At 49.1% G+C, this 19128-nt stretch overlaps 1 protein-coding gene across 1 annotated transcript in view; it reads right to left on the reverse strand.

Moving 5' to 3' along the window:
* LOC146816624 (cytochrome P450 2K1-like) overlaps positions 1 to 19128 on the reverse strand; it is a 220796-nt gene that overhangs the window by 77149 nt on the left and 124519 nt on the right. Inside the window, exon 6 of the mRNA XM_085610499.1 lies at positions 539 to 680. Within this exon, the coding sequence (XP_085466625.1) occupies positions 539 to 680 (142 nt within the window). The remainder of the gene's footprint in view (positions 1 to 538; positions 681 to 19128) is intronic.

Below are 19128 nucleotides of genomic sequence, written 5' to 3' on the forward strand. Positions count from 1 at the left end.
AGTGGTTGGAGTGGATCCTCACTCAAAATCCCACTGGTGTGTGTTACCTGCTATGTCAGGGAGCCGCAGACCCCTGCACCTCGGCATGATACTCGACGGGGCATCTATGTCCTCAAACACAGTGAGTGATGGGCTTCAGACTGGTTTAGTATAACTTTTTATGGTTTTGTATGTCTCTGTTAAGTATACTTCTTTCTAGTTCACTATATTTTGAGAGCCAGCTTCCGACAGCTTTCACATGCGAAAATAAAAACATATCTTTTTGTCTAAATATAAAGACAATCGTGATCTACCTGTTAACATAAGTCCCTAATAATTTATAAAATACTACTATTATTTTGCTTCTTCTTTTATTCTCTCAGTCTTCTAGCATCACGATGTTTCCCTGGTATATGTTTGTGCTTAATAAGTATTTAATTCATTCATTTATTCATATATTCATTGTTTCCTACATTCATCCAATGAAACTACAACATTTTATGCTCAGGAAATAGCTCCAAAAAATATGTTAACAAATTATGAGTCACGCCATACTCACTCTGAATGTCTGGGTATTTCATCATTAGCAAGCACCCCCAGCGGAGGGTGGAAGATGTGGTGTCTGTTCCAGCCGTGAACAGGGAAGTGACAACACACAGCAAGTTTTCTTCATGGAAATATGAATTTGGGTCGGTTTTCTCCTTTTGAAGTAAGTAACATCTTACATAAGATTTCCACAACAAAACATAATATTAAAATAACATTTTTTTTTACATTTTACATTTTGTTCTTAGTTAATAACCTGATAGAAAGCATACCCATATACACAAGCAAATAATTGTGCTAATCGATCCATCAATTAAAGCAACGTTGTTTTTCTCTGTTATCAGCAGGCAATATTAAACCCTCAATCCATAGCAGTTTTGATCTTTGAACCCCGTTCAACAGATGGCCTCATAGAGCTGGAGAGAAGGCCATTTGAAAATGGAGAACACAATAACATGTGTCACATTTCATAGATGTCCATAATGTTGGTATCTATGGTACAGTGAGATACTGGCTCTTGCTGGTCTGTAAACTAACTTATGTTACAACAGCCTAACTATCAAACAATATGTCACCATGTTGTGGCATAATCATTGTTAGAGTCGGGGATCTCTGGTTGGCGCAAGGTTGCCCTTGTGTCAAGCAGGAACCCTCTCCTCCACGTCAGGGCGCAGGATAACCCCTCGCGAATGACCCTTGCTCACCCTCTAGGTGCGTGGCGTGAGCAGCCAAGGCGATTCCTCAGGCGTTGTTGGTTAAGCACTTCCAATCATACACACAGTAAATACATCAATCCCCCCAGAAACGGACACCAGACTTGGATATATATAAAAATACGCTTCTTTATGTAAAAATAGGTATATATATCTCAGCAGACTTATCACAAGACCAATAACGTTTTCGCTATGCCACCAAGTTGTAAAGCAGGCAAATGTTCGTTGTTCGTAGCTTCAAATGGATACTTTGTAGTCTCTCGCAAATGTTACTTGTAGTTTCCAGTACTCACAGAGATCGGCTCCTGTGAACGGGGAAATAAGGCGTTGCGGGCCCCGAGCCCGATACTGGAACTTCTTTCGTGATGTGGAGAGTCGGCACAGGTCGGTGCGACTCTCAGCTTGGGAAGTGTTCTTGGGTCCTCAATCAGCAGGTGTGGGCACGTAGGCAGGCGCGGCCAGCGACCCTTTAGCACGGCGGTGCAGGAGGGTCTCCACAGCGGGGGCGGCGCGGCCTGAGATGTCCGGGGATAGCGAAGCGGGGTCGCAGGGCACGGTTAGTGCAGCTGGATGACCCGGCGTAGATCACAGTCGTCGGACGGCTTCCGGCGGGAGGGGTGATAGCGCGGTCAGCGCGCTCCAGTAGCAGGCGGTGACAGGGATGCAGGCGGCCTGGCCCGGGGACAGAGAGCGGCTCGGGACGGAGCGGGGCTCTCACGGGTTTGAGGCAGGCGAGCTTCTGAGTGTCACGGCCCTAGGAGGGGCGATGAGGGGCGCAGTCTCTTTTCCAGCGGGATGCCCACACGGCTCGAATTGGAGGACGAGCAAAAGCACAGAGAACCCACTGGTCCTGGGGTTCAGTTCAGGGGGCAAGCTCAGATCAAGCCCTTGGAGAATGTTTAAAGCACAAAGCAGCAAAGTCTTTTCAGTAAGTCTCTTCCTCTCCTTTCTCAGCAAGGCAAGCAGCAGGCCAGCTCCTCCAGCGTCTTCTTCTCCTTCTAGTCGGGCAGAGGTTCTTTGTGGTAAACAGGATTCTGATTTCTTAGGAGCCAGGCTCCTACTTTTATACCATGATTCTTTTGTTCTTTAGCGCCAGGGGGCCTAGGCCTGGCTCAGTCCAGTTCTGGAGCACTTTGTTATGGTGACTCTGCTCTTTCCTTTCAGCAGCAGGGCAGAGACATCAGCCGCCCCACAGGGGGTGGCGCCGGCTTTGTGGTGGCAGAGCACAGGTCTATTCAAGAGTCACGGTGTACTCCTCCCACCCATCCAGGTGTAATCTCTCTACCCACCACCTGGCAGCCAACCTGTCTCTGGGGATTCCCCAACCCTGCTCCTTACTGTTGCCAGGCAGAACACATACACACAGCAGAGGCGGACTGAGATGGTCAGGTCAGTAAATACTAACTTTCTAAAAGTAGTATTTACAAACCCAGGATACTAAAATAGACTTGACTACAAGAAGTATTTTATCATCCTGAGTTCAGGCCTACTAAACTTGACACTTCTACCATGCTCTCTGAGTCCACTGGGGTCACAGCGTCGGCGTGATCCCGGCAGCCCATTCTGGCCTATGGAGAGCAGGTAGCCTTCAATAGTGAAGAACGAAAATGGCTGTAATTCACTACTAAGACATGCCACACACATCAGGGCATGTCCTACCTTATGCCTACAATGCACCCTGCCCTTGGGCCTACCAGAGGGGCGGCTAATATGTAGGTAAGGGAAGGTTTAGGGACTGGCAAGTGGGGGCACTTGCGCAGTCAGCGCGACGGTCCGGGACCGCGCACAGGGTCTGCGGTGGCAGACCCTAGACACACTTTACAAGGCCGCTTCCGTGGGTGGCGCAACCAGCGCTGCAAGCCCACCAGCAGCATTGGCATTCACAAGCCCTGGCACCCCTGGTGCACTTTACTGGGGACTGACAGTGAATCCAATAAACCAATCATGAACATCAATTACAGGTACACTTTACTTAGGGAGCACTTGCACTGCGGCACGGATTAGCCGTGGCGCAGTGCCCTGAGCGGACAACACCAGCTAAACAGTCGAGGCACACCATCAAAAAGTGGAAGGGAAACTCACGCCAAGGTGCCAGGTCTAACACGTGTCCCCTCCAGCTGAAATGTGGGGAGAACTACCCTTGCCCAGGGGGTTCCTCGTCACTAAGGCGGAAATACCTGGACAGACCGTCAGCGTTGGCGTGATCTGTACCAGGACGGTGTTCCACCGTAAAGTCCATACCCTGTAGGGAGATGGACCACCTCAACAGCTTCGGGTTTTCACCCCTCATTTGCATCAACCATCTGAGGGGCCTGTGGTCCGTCTGAACCCGGAAGTGAGACCCAAACAAGTAGGGTCTTAGCTTCTTCAGCGCCCAGACCACAGCAAATGCTTCTCGCTCAATTGCACTCCACCTACTTTCCCGTGGAAGTAACCTCCTACTGATGAAGGCTACGGGTTGGTCCCAGCCCTCCTCAGTCATCTGTGAAAGAACAGCCCCTACACCATGCTCTGAAGCGTCTGTCTGCACTAGGAATCCCTTGGAGAAGTCAGGGGCCAAAAGCACGGGCGCCGTGCACATGGCAGTCTTCAGGGTGTAGAAAGCTTTCTGACAGGTGTCAGTCCAAATCACGTTCCTGGGCTGCTTCTTGGAAGTCAGCTCTGTCAAGGGGGCAACAATCGTTCCATAGCCCTTGACAAACCTCCTGTAGTACCCAGTGAGCCCCAGGAAGGCCCTCACTGCGGTCTGCGTCTTGGGGGGTTCCCAAGCCAGGATGGTCTCAATTTTGGGTTGCAAGGGTGCCACCTTGCCACTCCCCACTTGGTGTCCCAAGTACACCACGGAACCCTGCCCGATCTGGCACTTGCTTGCCTTGATCGTGAGGCCTGCTCGGCGCAGCGCCATCAACACTTCCCAGAGGTGGCGCAGGTGTTCAGGCCAGGTGGCACTGAACACTGCGATGTCATCCAGGTAGGCGGCACTGAATGCATCCAGCCCAACCAGTACCTGGTTGACCAACCTCTGAAAGGTGGCAGGGGCATTCTTCATCCCAAATGGCATGACTCGGAACTGGAAGTGCCCATCTGGTGTAGAGAATGCGGACCTCTCTTTGGCCCCATCGGTCAAGGCGATCTGCCAGTACCCAGACGTTAAATCAAACGTGCTGAGGAACCGGGCAGCCCCCAGCCGATCAATGAGCTCATCAGCTCTGGGGATGGGGTGCGCGTCAGTCTTCGTTACTGAATTGAGTCCTCTGTAGTCCACACAGAACCGGAGTTCAGGTGTGGCTCCCGGCGCAGCAGCTTTGGGGACCAAGACCACGGGGCTGGACCAAGGACTGCTGGAGGACTCAACCACCCCTAGCGCAAGCATTTTGGAGACCTCCTCCTTGATGCAAGCTCTGACCCTGTCAGTTACCCTGTAAGCCTTGTGCTTTACAGGTAAGCTGTCTCCTGTGTCCACATCATGGACGCACCAATCTGTGACACCAGGAACCAGGGAGAATCGGTCGGAAAATTGTCCCAGCAAGTGGCGGCAGTCTTCCTGTTGTTCGGGCGTCAGGGTGGGTGAGAGGTTAATGCCATCCACTGACCCATCTTTCTCCGAGGCCACTAAGAGGTCAGGAAGAGGCTCGGTCTCCTCTTCCATTCCATCATCAGTGGCCAGCAGCATGCCCACTTCGGTCCTCTCTAAGTGGGGCTTAAGGCGGTTAACATGTAGGACCCTCAAAGGGTTCCTGGGAGTCTGCATGTCCACCAAGTAGGTGATAGGACTTTTGCGCTCCACAACCTCGAATGGACCTGTCCACTTATCCTGAAGTGCACACGGCTCCACTGGGGCCAAGACCCACACCTTTTGTCCAGGTTGAAGCTCTACCAGAGTGGCATTCCGGTCGTACCACCGCTTCATCTCCTCCTGGCTGGCTTCCAGATTTGCCTCAGCAAGTTGCCTGAAACGCCGAGTCTGGTTTCGGAAGGCCAGCATGTAACTATATACATTCTGGGGAGGTTTCCTGGGAGATTGCTCCCAGCCTTCCTTTACCAAACTCAGAGGTCCTCTTACCGGGTGACCATACAGAAGCTCAAAGGGGCTGAACCCTAGAGACTTCTGTGGCACCTCTCGGTAAGCGAAGAGCAGGCATGGCAAGAGGACGTCCCACTTACGCCTCATTGGACCGTCCAGGCCCATGATCATGCCTTTGAGGGTTCGGTTGAATCTCTCAACCAACCCATTTCCTTGGGGATGGTAAGGAGTGGTGAACTTGTACGTTACCCCACACTCCTTCCACAGGGATTTCATATATGTGGATATGAAATTGGTCCCCCTGTCGCTCACCACCTCTAGAGGGAATCCCACTCGGGAGAAAATTCCCATCAGTGCCCGTCCCACCACGGGGGCCGTCACTGTCCTCAGAGGGATGGCTTCAGGGTACCGGGTGGCATGGTCCACCAAGACCAGGATGAACCTGTTGCCCAGGGCTGTCTTGGGGTCCAGAGGCCCCACAATGTCAATACCCACTCGTTGGAATGGCGTACCGACCACAGGGAAAGGTTGCAGAGGAGCCTTGTGCTTCCCTCCGCTCTTACCACTTGCCTGGCAAGTCTGACAGGTTCTGCAGTAGGAATCGGAATTCTTGTGCATTTGGGGCCAGTAAAAGTGGGTGACAAGCCTGTCATAGGTCTTGTCCATCCCCAAATGTCCTGCTAACGGCACATCATGAGCCAGCCCCAGTAGGAAGGTTCTGAACTTCTGGGGTACCACCAGCACACGGGCTGACCCAGGTTCAGCAGCCTTAGGCTCGGAATACAGGAGGTCACTCTCCCAGTATACGTAATGTGTTTTGGCCTGAACACCATTGGCCTGGTCTGCAGCCTGTTGCCGCATACCCACGAGAGAAGGGCATTCTTTCTGCTCCCTGCAGAATTCCTCCCTGCAGGGACCTCCTTCTTGCTGCCAATGGGTCAGCTCAGGCAGATCTCCCAGTTCGGCAATCTGTTCCCCGGTAGGCTCCAGAGCATCCCCCTCAGGGTCTACTTCCTCCTGGGCCGTGGGAACTTCGGGGGCCGGTTTCCCGCGCCTCCTGCGCCTTCTCCCTAAGGCCGGTTCCTGGACCTCTCCCTCAGGCTCCAGGACCCTCTCGACACCCCTACTGGCTGCCATGGACCGGGTGGTCACGCACGCCCAGTCGGGTAGACCCACCATCCTCAGATGCGTGGTCTTCTCCACCTTTTCCCAAGGGGAACTCTCCAGGTCGTTCCCTAGCAGACAGTCTACAGGCATGTCAGTTCTCACAGCGACTTGTAGAGTACCAGAGACCTCCCCCCACTCAAAGGGAACTTGAGCCATTGGACAACGACTCTCCACGTTGTCAGCATTGACAACCCTACAGTAGGCATTGGGTACAATTTGCTCTTGAGACACCAGGTGTTGCCTCACCGAGGTCACGCTGGCTCCTGTATCTCTAAGAGCCTCAACCTTCTTTCCATTGATGGTCACCACTTGCCCATATTTCTTAGTGTTCGAGGGCAGGTAGGTTACAGGGACCATCTCACTGTCTCCTAGCGAGACTAGGGTCATCTGCCCGGGACCCCCACCCTCCTGGACTGCTACTTCCTCCCCAAAGTTAACACTAGCTACTTGCCGGGGGGGAGCACCAGTGGGTGCGGTCTTACCAAACAGGCGACACTTAGGATCAGAGGCAATGTGACCCGGGTCACCACACTTATAACAATTGAAGGGCCCCTTTGGAACAGGTCTACCTGTCGGGGCCCCGTTCTGCTGCGGGGGTGGGGGAGGCTGAGAACCCTTCTGCGGGTTCCCTTGGGAATTACTTTGGGGGCCTTTTTGGAACCCCTTCTGTTTACCCTTGTCCCCCCCCACTCTTCTGCTGGGGACCCTGCCCACCTTTGGTGGAGTCTCCCACTTGACCCTTGTGGACCCTGGTGCTGAGCCAGCGGTCCGCCTCCTCAGCAAGCTTCCTCGGGTTGGACAGCTTGCTATCAATCAGGTGCTGGCGTAGCTCAGGAAAACATTGACTGGACAAGTGCTCCCATGCAATTAAATCAAGCAGCCCTTGATAATCATTCACTTTGCTACCCTTCACCCAACCATCCAGCGCTCTGCAGAAAAAGGTCACATATTCCACATACGTACTCTCAGGGATCTTCTTGGTCTCCCTGAACCTCTGTCTATATAGCTCAGGAGTTAACCCATTCCTGGTCATTAAAGCTTCCTTCATATGGGGGTATGAGGTTTGGAGATCTAAGGGTAAATCTAACAGTGTGTCACGCCCTTCAGCAAGGAACCTTCCCCACAACCCCGCTCCCCAGTCTTTCTCAGGGACCCGGTGTGAGGACATGGCCACCTCGTAGGCCCTAAACCACTGCCCTATGTCATCCTTTCTGAAATACTCCTTTACTACATCTTTGGGGATGTACACCTTGGACTCTACCTGCGCTGGTGGAGTGCTGCCACCAGAAGGAGCGGTGTCCAAACTTTTCGCCTTCAGCTCCAACTCCTTCAATCTGATATCATGATCCATTTGGCGTTGTTGTGCCTCCAGGGCCAACTTCTGCTTTTCCATTTCCATCTGTCCTGCCAACTTTGCCATCTCCATTGCATGCGCCCTGTCTGCTGCCCTGTCTGCCAGCTCCTCTGGCGACCGGACTCTGCTGGGCTCCTCAAGGTTGTCGGGTGGAACGATGTCCCCCGCATTCCGTAGGTCTCGTGACTCCTTCCAGGCTCTCAACGCCTTGGTGTACTGGGGCTTCCTCTTGCATCCAGCATGGGGGACTCTGAATTTTACACTGTAGCCTTTCAATTGCTCCATCGTGTAGCCTTCCAGTCTCTCCCAATCCACCTCATCTATTCCAGAAATCACAGAGAGTGCTCTTCCAGCGGAGTGCGAGCCAGGCATGGTTGCAGTAATGGCAGATGTCTCAACAAAGTTCAACAATTACAAACCTGTGGCTGCGTTATTTGGTCTGCTCTCACTATCTGGTGATTAATAATTCACTGTATGCAAATTACAAGTGCAAATCCGAAATCCCAACCGCTGCCACCAATGTTAGAGTCGGGGATCTCTGGTTGGCGCAAGGTTGCCCTTGTGTCAAGCAGGAACCCTCTCCTCCACGTCAGGGCGCAGGATAACCCCTCGCGAATGACCCTTGCTCACCCTCTAGGTGCGTGGCGTGAGCAGCCAAGGCGATTCCTCAGGCGTTGTTGGTTAAGCACTTCCAATCATACACACAGTAAATACATCAATCCCCCCAGAAACGGACACCAGACTTGGATATATATAAAAATACGCTTCTTTATGTAAAAATAGGTATATATATCTCAGCAGACTTATCACAAGACCAATAACGTTTTCGCTATGCCACCAAGTTGTAAAGCAGGCAAATGTTCGTTGTTCGTAGCTTCAAATGGATACTTTGTAGTCTCTCGCAAATGTTACTTGTAGTTTCCAGTACTCACAGAGATCGGCTCCTGTGAACGGGGAAATAAGGCGTTGCGGGCCCCGAGCCCGATACTGGAACTTCTTTCGTGATGTGGAGAGTCGGCACAGGTCGGTGCGACTCTCAGCTTGGGAAGTGTTCTTGGGTCCTCAATCAGCAGGTGTGGGCACGTAGGCAGGCGCGGCCAGCGACCCTTTAGCACGGCGGTGCAGGAGGGTCTCCACAGCGGGGGCGGCGCGGCCTGAGATGTCCGGGGATAGCGAAGCGGGGTCGCAGGGCACGGTTAGTGCAGCTGGATGACCCGGCGTAGATCACAGTCGTCGGACGGCTTCCGGCGGGAGGGGTGATAGCGCGGTCAGCGCGCTCCAGTAGCAGGCGGTGACAGGGATGCAGGCGGCCTGGCCCGGGGACAGAGAGCGGCTCGGGACGGAGCGGGGCTCTCACGGGTTTGAGGCAGGCGAGCTTCTGAGTGTCACGGCCCTAGGAGGGGCGATGAGGGGCGCAGTCTCTTTTCCAGCGGGATGCCCACACGGCTCGAATTGGAGGACGAGCAAAAGCACAGAGAACCCACTGGTCCTGGGGTTCAGTTCAGGGGGCAAGCTCAGATCAAGCCCTTGGAGAATGTTTAAAGCACAAAGCAGCAAAGTCTTTTCAGTAAGTCTCTTCCTCTCCTTTCTCAGCAAGGCAAGCAGCAGGCCAGCTCCTCCAGCGTCTTCTTCTCCTTCTAGTCGGGCAGAGGTTCTTTGTGGTAAACAGGATTCTGATTTCTTAGGAGCCAGGCTCCTACTTTTATACCATGATTCTTTTGTTCTTTAGCGCCAGGGGGCCTAGGCCTGGCTCAGTCCAGTTCTGGAGCACTTTGTTATGGTGACTCTGCTCTTTCCTTTCAGCAGCAGGGCAGAGACATCAGCCGCCCCACAGGGGGTGGCGCCGGCTTTGTGGTGGCAGAGCACAGGTCTATTCAAGAGTCACGGTGTACTCCTCCCACCCATCCAGGTGTAATCTCTCTACCCACCACCTGGCAGCCAACCTGTCTCTGGGGATTCCCCAACCCTGCTCCTTACTGTTGCCAGGCAGAACACATACACACAGCAGAGGCGGACTGAGATGGTCAGGTCAGTAAATACTAACTTTCTAAAAGTAGTATTTACAAACCCAGGATACTAAAATAGACTTGACTACAAGAAGTATTTTATCATCCTGAGTTCAGGCCTACTAAACTTGACACTTCTACCATGCTCTCTGAGTCCACTGGGGTCACAGCGTCGGCGTGATCCCGGCAGCCCATTCTGGCCTATGGAGAGCAGGTAGCCTTCAATAGTGAAGAACGAAAATGGCTGTAATTCACTACTAAGACATGCCACACACATCAGGGCATGTCCTACCTTATGCCTACAATGCACCCTGCCCTTGGGCCTACCAGAGGGGCGGCTAATATGTAGGTAAGGGAAGGTTTAGGGACTGGCAAGTGGGGGCACTTGCGCAGTCAGCGCGACGGTCCGGGACCGCGCACAGGGTCTGCGGTGGCAGACCCTAGACACACTTTACAAGGCCGCTTCCGTGGGTGGCGCAACCAGCGCTGCAAGCCCACCAGCAGCATTGGCATTCACAAGCCCTGGCACCCCTGGTGCACTTTACTGGGGACTGACAGTGAATCCAATAAACCAATCATGAACATCAATTACAGGTACACTTTACTTAGGGAGCACTTGCACTGCGGCACGGATTAGCCGTGGCGCAGTGCCCTGAGCGGACAACACCAGCAAAACAGTCGAGGCACACCATCAAAAAGTGGAAGGGAAACTCACGCCAAGGTGCCAGGTCTAACAATCATTATGTAAATGCTTTTAAAAGATTGCCTCGATTTATTTATTTATGCACATGGTTGTAGGATTTTCTAGGTCGAGCCTACAGCGACTGTGCTGCAGGATGATCTGTTGGATGTACTTTGTAGGGTTTGATTCCTCCCATCGTTGTGGATTGTCTGTATGTGTCATTCAAAATGGTTGCCTCCAACTGGCTAATCGTTGGTACATGTCCTTTTCTCAAAAGTTAAATCTCTTGGGAGTATTGCTTGGGAAGGAGCAGTGATGTGGCGCGGTGGCTGCTGCGGCAGGACACAGCTGTGTGCGTGGTTTACGCACCCAGCCATTGTCCTCTACTCGGGAATTTATTTGGGTCCATGCTTGTGTTTTTAATGGAACAAGCCTGGATCAGCGCAGCGCCTGCAAGGTCGTTTTACTCCAGCCATGCACAGCGCTGCTTTGCAGAAACATGGAAAACTTTAAAATGGGCGGAGAGTTGAATGTATTTGGGAGGGGCACGCTCTCCGACTACGCAGCTTTTCCATGATTGCTCTCTTTAAAAGCCTATCAGTGCTATTAATCTCAGCATCAAATTAACATGCTGTGATTCTGGGCACATCAAATAATCTTCTTGTGCCTTACAAAGAAAATGAATGTGACTGTGTGTAATGTAACTGGTGCCCATGTATAGAGCTCCAATACCTTCAGGTCAGATTTGCATTATACAAGACTGCAAAAGGCACCAAAGGTTTTGTTTGTTCTTGTTACTGGTGGGATCTACCCACGGGGACATTTTCTCCCCATTACCATCTCTACTCTGGAAGCAAGGCACTCATAAGCGTACATAATTCTCACCCTCAGACACCGCACGCTGCACAAATCAGCAACTACATCAAGTGATGTTGTGTTGTTACACATTTGGTTTCTACTGATAAGATCTCTCAGGACAACAGGGCTTAGCTTACAAACAAACACAGCTTTTCAATGCTTGCTCTCTTTAAAATGCTAGAGACAAAGACCAGATCTTACAGCTCAAATATGGCCCTGCACTTGCTGACTTTACTACTCAAGTAGAACGCTGGATGACATTGCCACTTTCCTTGCTGGCACGAGTGGCAATTATCAAAATGGTGGTACTCCCTCACTTTCTTTACCTCTTCTTGAAAATCGAAATCTTCCTCACACAGAACTTTTTAACACTCCAAATAGCCTCCTTATATACCTTATCTGGGTGTGAAACCGCCCCTGCATTCCCTGGGACACTCTCACTCTTCCCTATGACCGTGCTGGCCTTGTGGTCACAGATCTCTATTTTTATTACTTGCAATGACGATACGCACATCAGTGGTACCACCCAGCCGCCCATATTCGATATCTGAAGCCCGAGCGGGACCAGTTGGGAGATCTCGCCCACTCCTTGATCCTACCTAAGGGAGTCCCGCTAGAAGCTGGTGACATTCAGCCTGTGTCCATGACCTGTTGAGCATGGCAGAGGCTTAGACAGATACTGGGCGGTGGAACTCTCTACTACCCCATTCTTCTTCCATTAGATAACCCCTGGCTTCCACTCAGGAGAGAGAAACTAGTGCAACACACACTTAGTCACCATAATCTGCTCAGTCTAGAGGATCTCTTTCCTAATGGACATGTCTTGCAACACTCTGACGATCCTCGCTTTCCTACTGCTTCATGTATGGACCACTTTGTACTCCAAAGAATGCCTAATACCTTCTAATCACTTCTACCCTCCTACCCCTTTTTCCCAGAAGACTGTTCACCTTTAAAGCATGTAGTATCTGACACTGATGGACATCAGCTGATCTCCAGGCTATACAGACTCTGTATCGCTATGAAGCCTGATTCCACTATTCCCGTGCAGCGGATCTAGGATCCCCCATCACAGATAAAATATGGTCTTATTGTTGTTCACAGGCCCAACGTATTTCAGTAAATCATAGACCCAAGCTGTTACATTTTACATTTCTTCATCAGGCCTATCTTTCTCCCTCTGACATTGCCAGGTTTGACCCCGCATGATCCAACCACTGTCTTGAATGCCAGGCTCCAGGGGCAGACTTTGCATACTTGAAATGGAACTGCCCAATAATATCCGCTTACTGGTCGTTTTCACCCATGTTTCTTCCATGACCGATGCAGCTTTTCTGGGGCACACTAGGGATATACCCAAGTCCACACGCAGATTGGCTTCAATAGCATTCCTGTTAGCCAAGCGTGAGATTGCAGTCCACTGGGCAGGAACAGGGCACCCACCACCCCAGCTTGGCTTAAAAGGATGACATATTGTGATAGTGCTAGCGAGGACTATGCACTCCTACAACCCCTTGCATCTCACCCCAAAGACTTTAGGCAAACCCTACGAGATTAATTACGCATCACTGAACATGATTCCATAAATTTAATTTGGTGTCTCTTCTTCCCCTACTCCTGGGCTCATCTACACCACATCACAATGTTTGCCCACACTCTACACCATGGCTCTGTTTACTCATTTTTATGTTTTAAGTTTGCGCATTGACGATGCTGATTTGAGATATGTCTGACTCTGTTTGTTTATGTTGGTGATCCTCACCACTTAACATAACCTCAGTGTATATCTTTATACTGTGCCCTCTTGTTTCTCGTGTTGTTCTCTTGAAAGTTGTATATGAAAACCAATAAAAACATTCTCCCAAAAAAAAACATTAAAGACCCCACCTAGAATAATTTGAAATCCTTTGCATAAAAAGCTCAATGTTCATCAAGGCCAAGAATAAAATCACACAGCTCATGACAATTAGCAGTATGGTTTGTATATAAAATCACATTATAAAATTAATTAAGAGAATACTCAATCCATTGGGCCAAGTAATAAAACACTTGAAATAGAAGGCTATCAGAGGGGATTGGGTGACACTACAATCCAGGGTACCTTTGAACCAGGTCGTTAGGCCCAGCCTGGCGCTGCCTAAAGATGAAGGAAGAGCAGGGACCATGAGAGAGCAATAGTCATCCATACTAATGTCCTCGGTGCCCAAAGTGTCCTGGAAAAAAATTAATATCATACTTTCTTACCTAGTGCCCCCATTCTTTGCAAACTATTTTGATGGCAAGGCCAGCAATATTCCAGTTAAGAATATTCACGTCATAGGCCAGGTTCACGGCAGTAGTTGGGTTAATTTCATTAGGTGACCTGAATTTCTCTTTACACTTGGGGTTGGTAATGGTCGAGCAGGGCTCCAGGATGTGAGATGTACTCGGATGGGTGGCTGCATAGCCAAGTCCACAGATCTTCTCCTGAGTGCAGATATGATTTATCCCTTTACAAAATCTAAGTGAAACATTTTCAGAAATGTCACCCAGAGGGGAGAAATGGTTATGAGCAGGAATAATGAAAGGCGATAGCTGAGGTGGAGTAAGGTGGGTTTTTTTAGACAGATCTCTATAAAATAAAAACAAGGGGCAGGATCTTAATCTTACCACTTTTGAGATGGCCTTGCTGAGAGGCCCGGATTAGGTCCCTGGCCATAATGGGGTTTCTGAAGGAAACAATAGTTAAGTCTCCTGGGAATTCCTTTTGCATTTGCCCCATCCATCCCACCCTTCTAGCCATAAGGACCTCACAAAATTGGCAACTCAGGAGCCTGGAGTTCTCCTTCATCCAGTGTACAGTTTTGTTAATAAGCTGAAGAGAGGACTCTCTCACTTCGGGGTGCAACATCGGGACATTTGCCATGATGATAAGTTAAGGGCACATGGCATGAGGAAGGTCGCATCCAGAGACACAGCCAGGAGTTATCCACAAGGGTTTAGCAGGACGGATGTTGGGGCATATTATCAAAACAGGCGATAAAATTATCGCTGCTTTAGCGGCATAAAACTGCCGCTAAAGCGGCGATAATGGGCTTGATAATATGCCCTGGAGAATTCCAATAGAAGCCCATGTTGAGACCAGAACATGGGCTTCTATGGGAAATCTCAAGGGCATATTATCAAGCCCATTATCGCCGCTTTAGCGGCAGTTTTCTGCCGCTAAAGCGGCAATAATTTTAACGCCAGACCTTGATATTATGCCCCCATATTATTTAATTTGGCCTCCATGTGCCCCAGGCGATCATACAATCCTTACAATTTAGACTCAATGAGATCGACAATCTGCATGCCGAATTGCTTAAACAAACCCCCCATAACCTCTTTGCAACTGAAATGATAATTTGCAATAGGAGACTCCAAGAATACAGGCCTGCTTAAATTGGCAGACTTTTTGAGTGTAGGCCCTCTTTTCCATGTTTTATGTAGTGGCAGGGTTTGATTGACAGTCTGCACATGAGGGGAAGAAATACATTTATCGGAGTGGACTTACGGGCTCAACCTGGCACTTATTCCTTTTCTGAGGGGCTGATTCACAGAACTAACTTAAGACAAAATCCTAAACTTACTACTTTTGGTATTCACAGAAGTTAGGATTTTGTCTTAAGTTTGTCTTAAGACAATCTTAAAACAGACTTAAGACTGTCTTAAAACAGACTTAAGACAGTCTTAAGACAGACTTAAGACAAACTTAAGACAGACTTAAGACAGACTTAAGACAGACTTAAGACAAACTTAAGACAAAATCCTAACTTAAGTCTGTCTTAAGTCTGTCTTAAGTCTGTCTTAAGTTTGTCTTAAGTCTGTCTTAAGACTGTCTTAAGTCTGTCTTAAGACTGTCTTAAGTCTGTCTTAAGACTGTCTTAAGTCTGTCTTAAGTTTGTCTTAAGACAAACTTAAGACAAAATCCTAATTTCTGTGAATACCAAAAGTAGTAAGTTTAGGATTTTGTCTTAAGTTAGTTCTGTGAATCGGGCCCTGAATGTCTAATTCTCTTTCTCAAAGAAAAAAATAGCTGTGAGAGGGAACAGGCAGGAGAGAGCAGATGCATCAGATTATATCCTACGAGAAAGCAGATACTCTGCCCTTTCACAGGTATTGATGATGGCCTCTGCCTTTTGTCATTGTGCAATGTGACATCTCAAGCTAGCACTTCTTTCCCTTCTCCTGTTATTAATAATGAGATTAAACCGGACAGATATCAGCATGTCCTAAATGCTTTGTTCCCGTAATATTACATGTATTTGTTTTATTTGTAATTAAACTTACAAAAGCCTGAAAATAATCAGGCTTTCAATGCCAGGCCCTTGTGAGATATTGTCTGACTCTACAAAAATAGTAAACTAGGAAATGTATAATCTATCTCAGTTACCAACACTTTGTGAAAAAGAATAGGGATAAGATGGTGTTTGTCATCCCTTTTTTTCCTTTCTTCTCTGTTCCACTTTTCAGGTCTTTCTGAACTTACCGTCATTCCCTTTGCAGTATCTCCCTCCCTCACTGCTTTCTACATGTCATAGTCTTGATGCAGTTCTTTTTTCCTTTGTGTGTTTCCGTTTATGTGAAATACATCCAAAGGAGAAGGTGGCGTATCCGCCAGTAACCAATCACTATTTACAGAAGAAGGTCCTGTGAATCTCAACAAAGGAGCCTAGTGTCCTTTTATGTAAATGAGGCCTCGGATGTCTAGAAATCTTGAGTACCAAGGATAGCTAGTCATGTCTACAAATACTTTTGCCTATCAAACCATTGAACTGACCCAGAACCAACTATTATTCATTCAACAGATATGGAAAATAATTGTACCTTAGGAGTTGTTTTCAGATTTAGTTACAGCCATATTTCTCGAATGGATGCACCACAATGTCATAATTGGCAATAAGTGATAACCTCTCTGTTGCACATGCGATCAACCTGAACTCTTTCCCTGTTGCTACCTGTTAGAAATGGGGTCTCTAGTTGGCAGAGGTAGGTACCTTTGTCCAAATAGGGTCCCTTCTTCTTAGGATAAGGGAGTTACACTCCTAAAATAACCCCTTCCTACCCCCTTGGTAGCTTGGCACAAGCAGTCAGGCTTATTCTAGAGGCAGCGTGTAAAGCTTTTGTACATAACCAACAGTAATAAAGTGTAAGCACTACAAAAGGACAGCACACCAGTTTAGAAAAATATCCAATATATTTATATACTCAAAGACAAGACCAAAAACGATAAAAATCCACAATACACTACAGAGAAATCCTGTTATCAAAATAATCTTGAAAAACAGTTCCTTGAAGTCAACAGCTCCCTCTGGGGCTACCATGGCGTCGTGAACAAACAAATCCAAACAGTTCTGACTGACAGCCACGTCGCAGGCCAGCTACGGTGTCGGGAAGACCTGCAAAACAGTACCTTTTAGAAATGCAGGGCGTCGGTGACCTCTCGTTGAGTTTCCGTTAAGCATGGTGTCAGCAGGCGTAAGTTCCAGAGGTCGGTGCAGGAGTCGTCGGGCCCTCGAAGTCACACGCGTTGCAGATCGAACTCCTCACGCTTGAAGTCAGGATCGCTGGCGTCTGCAGGCGTCGGGTGCTGCGGTGAGAAGAGCGGCATGCAATTCCCTCATGTTGTGGTGCGAGCAGCAGCTCGGTGGCGGTGTCATATGGCGTCATCTGTGAGACCGGGGTTGCGGTCCAAAGTGATGCGGTGCTCATAGCAGTGCTGGCAGGTCACTGTGCAGGCAGCGGCGTCGTCGTTGCTGAAGTGCTGTCATTAGCTGACGAACTGGAGTCAATGGCACTGGCGTCAGTAGGCCAAGGTTGCGTGTGCAATGAGGGTGGTGCGTCGTGTAAGTTTATGAGCAGTGCCCTCGAGCCATGGAGCATGGAGCGGCGTTTATTCTGGCGTGGAGTGGCGTCGCCGAAGATATCAAGGCGGCGTCGTGACCACAGGTCGCGGTCGGAATAGTGGCTCGGTGGCGGCATCAGCAGGCGTCGGCAGTGCGGCAATAGCGGCAGTGCCCTCTGCAGTGCCTTCAGGACAAAGAGTCGGCAGTGGCGTCATAGGGGGCGTCGGGTTGCTTTTTCTTCTGTTGCAGCACAAAACACACAGTCCCCAGTACTGAGGGCAGAAGAACTTGAAGTCTTTGCTTTTCCTGAGACTTCTTGAACAGGGGGCAAGCTTTACCTCAAGCCCTTGTAGAAACTAACAGAAGTAGATTGCAGAAAGTTCATTCCAGTCCTTTCACTGCCCAAGACAGAAGCACCCACTGCAGGCCAACACAGCAATGCACTCAGCAAAGTAGTAGTTCCTCCTCACAGCTTCTCCAGCTCATCTTCTTGGCAGTCATCTTGGTCCAAAAGAGTTCTAAAGTTCAGGGGTTTTGACCCCAATATTTATACCACAATATCCTTTGTCCTCTCAGGCCGAGAGTGTCTGTGCCCAGCCAGAACCAGTTCTGCCCTCTGGTGTGGCTTCCTGGCAGGAGGAGGAGATGGCATTGTCAGAGGTAGACCAGGCCCATTCAGGTGAAAGGAAATCTACTCCCCCTACTCTAAATCCAGCCCAGGTCTATTCAGCCCTTTCCTGACCCACCTAGACTATACGGAGCCACCGCTGCTCCCCAGCCCATGTCATCCAAAACCCAGACAGTTAATCCACAAACCCATCAGAGGCCTGCTGGATGGCTGAGCAAGAAATTACATACTTTCCAAAAGTGTTTTTTTCAAACATAGAATGTAAAAATCACCTTAACTAAAAGATACATTTTTAGATTCTGAGCTCAGGCATAACATTTTTTAATTTTCTACCTAGTTCCCAGGACCAGTTATGTTTATAAGATGTTATAAACAAACTCCCCATTCTGTCCTTTGGGGATATGTAGCCTTGCAATAGTAAAAAACGACATTGGCAGTAATTCACTATCAGGACATGCCACACACACCAGGGCATGTCCTACCTTTCACATACACTGCAGCCTGCCTACAGGGGTAACTTGGGCCTACCTTAGGGGTGACTGACATGTAAGTAAAGGGAAGGTTAGAGCCTGGCAAGTGGGTGCACTTGCCAAGTCGACATGGCAGTACCGGATTGCACACAGGCTCTGCAATGGCAAGCCAGAGTTACATTTATGGGCTGTTTGTGTGGATGGCACAATCCAGTGCTGCAGCCCACTAACAACATTTGATTTACAGGCCCTGGCACACTCAGTGCACTTTACAAGGGACTGACGCATAAATCAAATAGGCCAATCATGGAAACACCAATCCATAACATTTTACACAGAGAGCATATGCACGTTAGCACTGATCAGTAGTGGTAAAGTGCCCAGAGTCCTAAAACCAACAACAGCATGTTAGGAAACAATATGAGGAAGAAGCAAAAGGTTTGGAGATAACCCTGCAAAAAGGGCCATTTCCAATACTAGCTTTTGCAGGCACTATCCCTGAAGGCCTGTGATCAACCTGAACTCTTTCCCTGTTGCTACCTCTTGCAGGCACTGGTGCTGAATGCCTTTTATTCTGAACTTGACCGAGCTGTCCCCCGATAGAGGGATTTGAGTGTATTTACAAAAATGGCTCCTCAACTTCTAAAATTCTGCAAGCAGTCTCCCATCAACCAACACCCTCAAAGCGACCTTCTAAGAAGACTATAACTTACCATTATCCATCATCAATGAGAAACTCTCTCATCTTTATTCACCAATGAAACATCATCTTACTCACTCAAGAGATCTTCACAGAAGCTAACAATGCAGGCCAGATCCTTCCACTTCTAAAGAAAC

Source organism: Triturus cristatus, chromosome 6, assembly GCF_964204655.1.
Source record: "Triturus cristatus chromosome 6, aTriCri1.1, whole genome shotgun sequence".
NCBI classification, from domain to species: Eukaryota; Metazoa; Chordata; class Amphibia; order Caudata; family Salamandridae; genus Triturus; species Triturus cristatus.